Below are 2,500 nucleotides of genomic sequence, written 5' to 3' on the forward strand. Positions count from 1 at the left end.
CTTCCATTATTTTATTCTTATTCTCGGCAAGTACGGAATGCAAGCGTAGGTGGGTTTAACGTGGGCGTCCTCCTTGTCTAGCTCAAGCGCACGCGTGTCCCCATGTTACGTAGAAGAAACCTAGGATATTGTCTCTTTCAACCAATCTATATCATATAATATATATTACATAAATGTTATATAAATAATTTCATTTTTCTTTCTGGTATCTCTTCCGAAGTTTTCCAACATAAGGAAGTGAAGAGATAGAGTGAGATAGAGGAAGTGAGATAGAGAAGATCAATAACAAGTTTTTAAAAAACATATATATATATATATATATAAAATTGTATAAGAAGTTAATATTTATTTATATTTAAACATTAACCGTACTATTACTGACTGACACAATTAAAATTTATTAAGATTAAGTAATAAATAAATAAATAAATAAATAAATATATTTACATATCGGTATGTAAATAAAAATTTGTTTTCAAGCTAATTCTCATATATACATGTAAATGAATAAATAACAAACAAAACGATATAATTTGAAAGATACTTATCTAACAATTGATAACAATTTATACGTACGTATTTGAAAAAAAAAAAAAAAATGCATGAAACGTAAAAATTAATGCGAATATATGAATATGAAAATAAAATTTCACAAACTTCGACTGCTCGAAACAGAAGGAAATTGAAAGAGATTGGCGGGGATAGGGTGGGGAGTGGGAGGGGGAGTGATAGTGTTGAAGAAACAGGTGAAGGTGGGGAAAAAGGATATAGATAGACGGTCGTACGTGTAAAATGTATTAAATTCGTTTGTTATCCCTTTTAGACGGGCCACATGAGAACTTCCAGCGGAAGTTACTTCATTAAACCGGCCGAGCATTGGCGCGAGAACGAGAAGGATTCAATGATGGCATCCTCCTTGCAACATGCTATCTACCGGGTGCGTCCTCCCACTGAGTCAACCTCGTCCAACGAAATTGACGAGGATCCTACTGACGGTGTTCGCAATTGTGCTGTCATTGGTAAGATCCTTTTCGCTTAATTCTTTTTTCTTCGTATTCGTTTCTTTCTTTCTTTCTTTCTTTTTTTTTTTTTTTTTTGTTCGTCTTTCATTCCTTTCATCTCGTTTTATTTCTTATTTTAAGCTAAGAAATTATCCCTCGTCTCTTCTCGGGGGAAAAAGAAAAAAAAAAAAATATGTTTATTTCGCTGCATATTCTCTTAAAGAAGAGTTAGTTTGTTTTTTTACGAATGTTTCTTGTATTTTGATTTTTTCTTCTTTTTTGAAAGGGGATGATCGTTAAGATTTTTCTTAAAAAACTGTGCGGATTTTTTTTTTTTTTTTTTTTTTTTTTTTTTTTTTTTTTTTTTTTTTTTTTTTTTTTTTTTTTTTTTATTTATTTCTTTTCTTTTTTTATAACTAGAAATTATCTCTTGCTTCTAAAAAGAAGAAAAGATGTATCTATATTTTTCTGCAGTGATCCAGAAGAAAGAAACAAAAAATTTAATTCATTTATCAGTAAAATAATATATACATGTATTTGTATATATGTGTATGTATATATTATATATGCATATATATATATATATATATATAATCAATACACATTGATTTATATATATTATATTGATATATGTATATATATATATATATATCGTTAAAAATTTTTATTATAGATATCGATATTCTATATACAGTTAAAAAAAAAAGTATTAAGTATAAAATACTACAAAATTCCAAGATTTAAATTAATCGAGCGAATTGCGTCTTATTCTCTAATACACATACACACGCACACATCTAATAAAAATATTGTAAGGTCGATTGATATTCAACATTGAAATTATTTTGATATTATGAATCAAGTTAGCATAAGACGGAGAAGACGTCCGCACCTGTCGTATGTTCGTTCGAAATACGCGTTCTGAAATATCATGTAAGAGTAACGAATTTATATGGGCGTAGGAAGTTACACGCACACATACATATATATACACATACGTACGACAGCTACAAGAAAACGGGGATACAACGGAAAGAGAGAGTTAACGGAGAGAAAGAAAGACAATGAAAAAAAAAAAAGAAAAATAAAAGAAAAAGAAAAATAAAAAGAGAAATCGAAGGGTTGGTGCATTCACCGCCGAAAAAAAATTAATAATGCATGTACCCAATCTTATGGTGTACACACACACACACACACACACACACGCACGCACGCACGTACGCACATGTATGTAAGGATGTATATGTACATATATAAGTATATACATACATATACGTATATAAACGGACGTATGTATATATATATATATATATGTATGTACGTATGTATGTATGTATGTATGTATGTATGTATGTATGTATGTATGTATGTATTACAAATCTTTCTCTCCGAAATGGTTTTATTCATGACCCGAGTACATACTGTTTCTTTAAAACAGCCACTGTGTTGTACATACAACAAACCGAGGGAAAATATTCGTCTCTCGGCGACGTATAATA

General features: G+C 29.7%; 1 protein-coding gene across 4 annotated transcripts in view; it reads left to right on the forward strand.

Annotated features, from left to right (window-relative positions):
• Positions 1-2,500, forward strand: part of LOC122637528 (A disintegrin and metalloproteinase with thrombospondin motifs 9) — a 106,360-nt gene that overhangs the window by 64,610 nt on the left and 39,250 nt on the right. For all 4 annotated transcript variants that reach the window (XM_043829710.1, XM_043829712.1, XM_043829711.1 and 1 more), the window contains one exon: positions 824-1,019. In XM_043829710.1, the coding sequence (XP_043685645.1) occupies positions 824-1,019 (196 nt within the window). The remainder of the gene's footprint in view (positions 1-823; positions 1,020-2,500) is intronic.

This window comes from Vespula pensylvanica, chromosome 2 (genome assembly GCF_014466175.1).
Source record: "Vespula pensylvanica isolate Volc-1 chromosome 2, ASM1446617v1, whole genome shotgun sequence".
In the NCBI taxonomy this organism is placed as follows: domain Eukaryota; kingdom Metazoa; phylum Arthropoda; class Insecta; order Hymenoptera; family Vespidae; genus Vespula; species Vespula pensylvanica.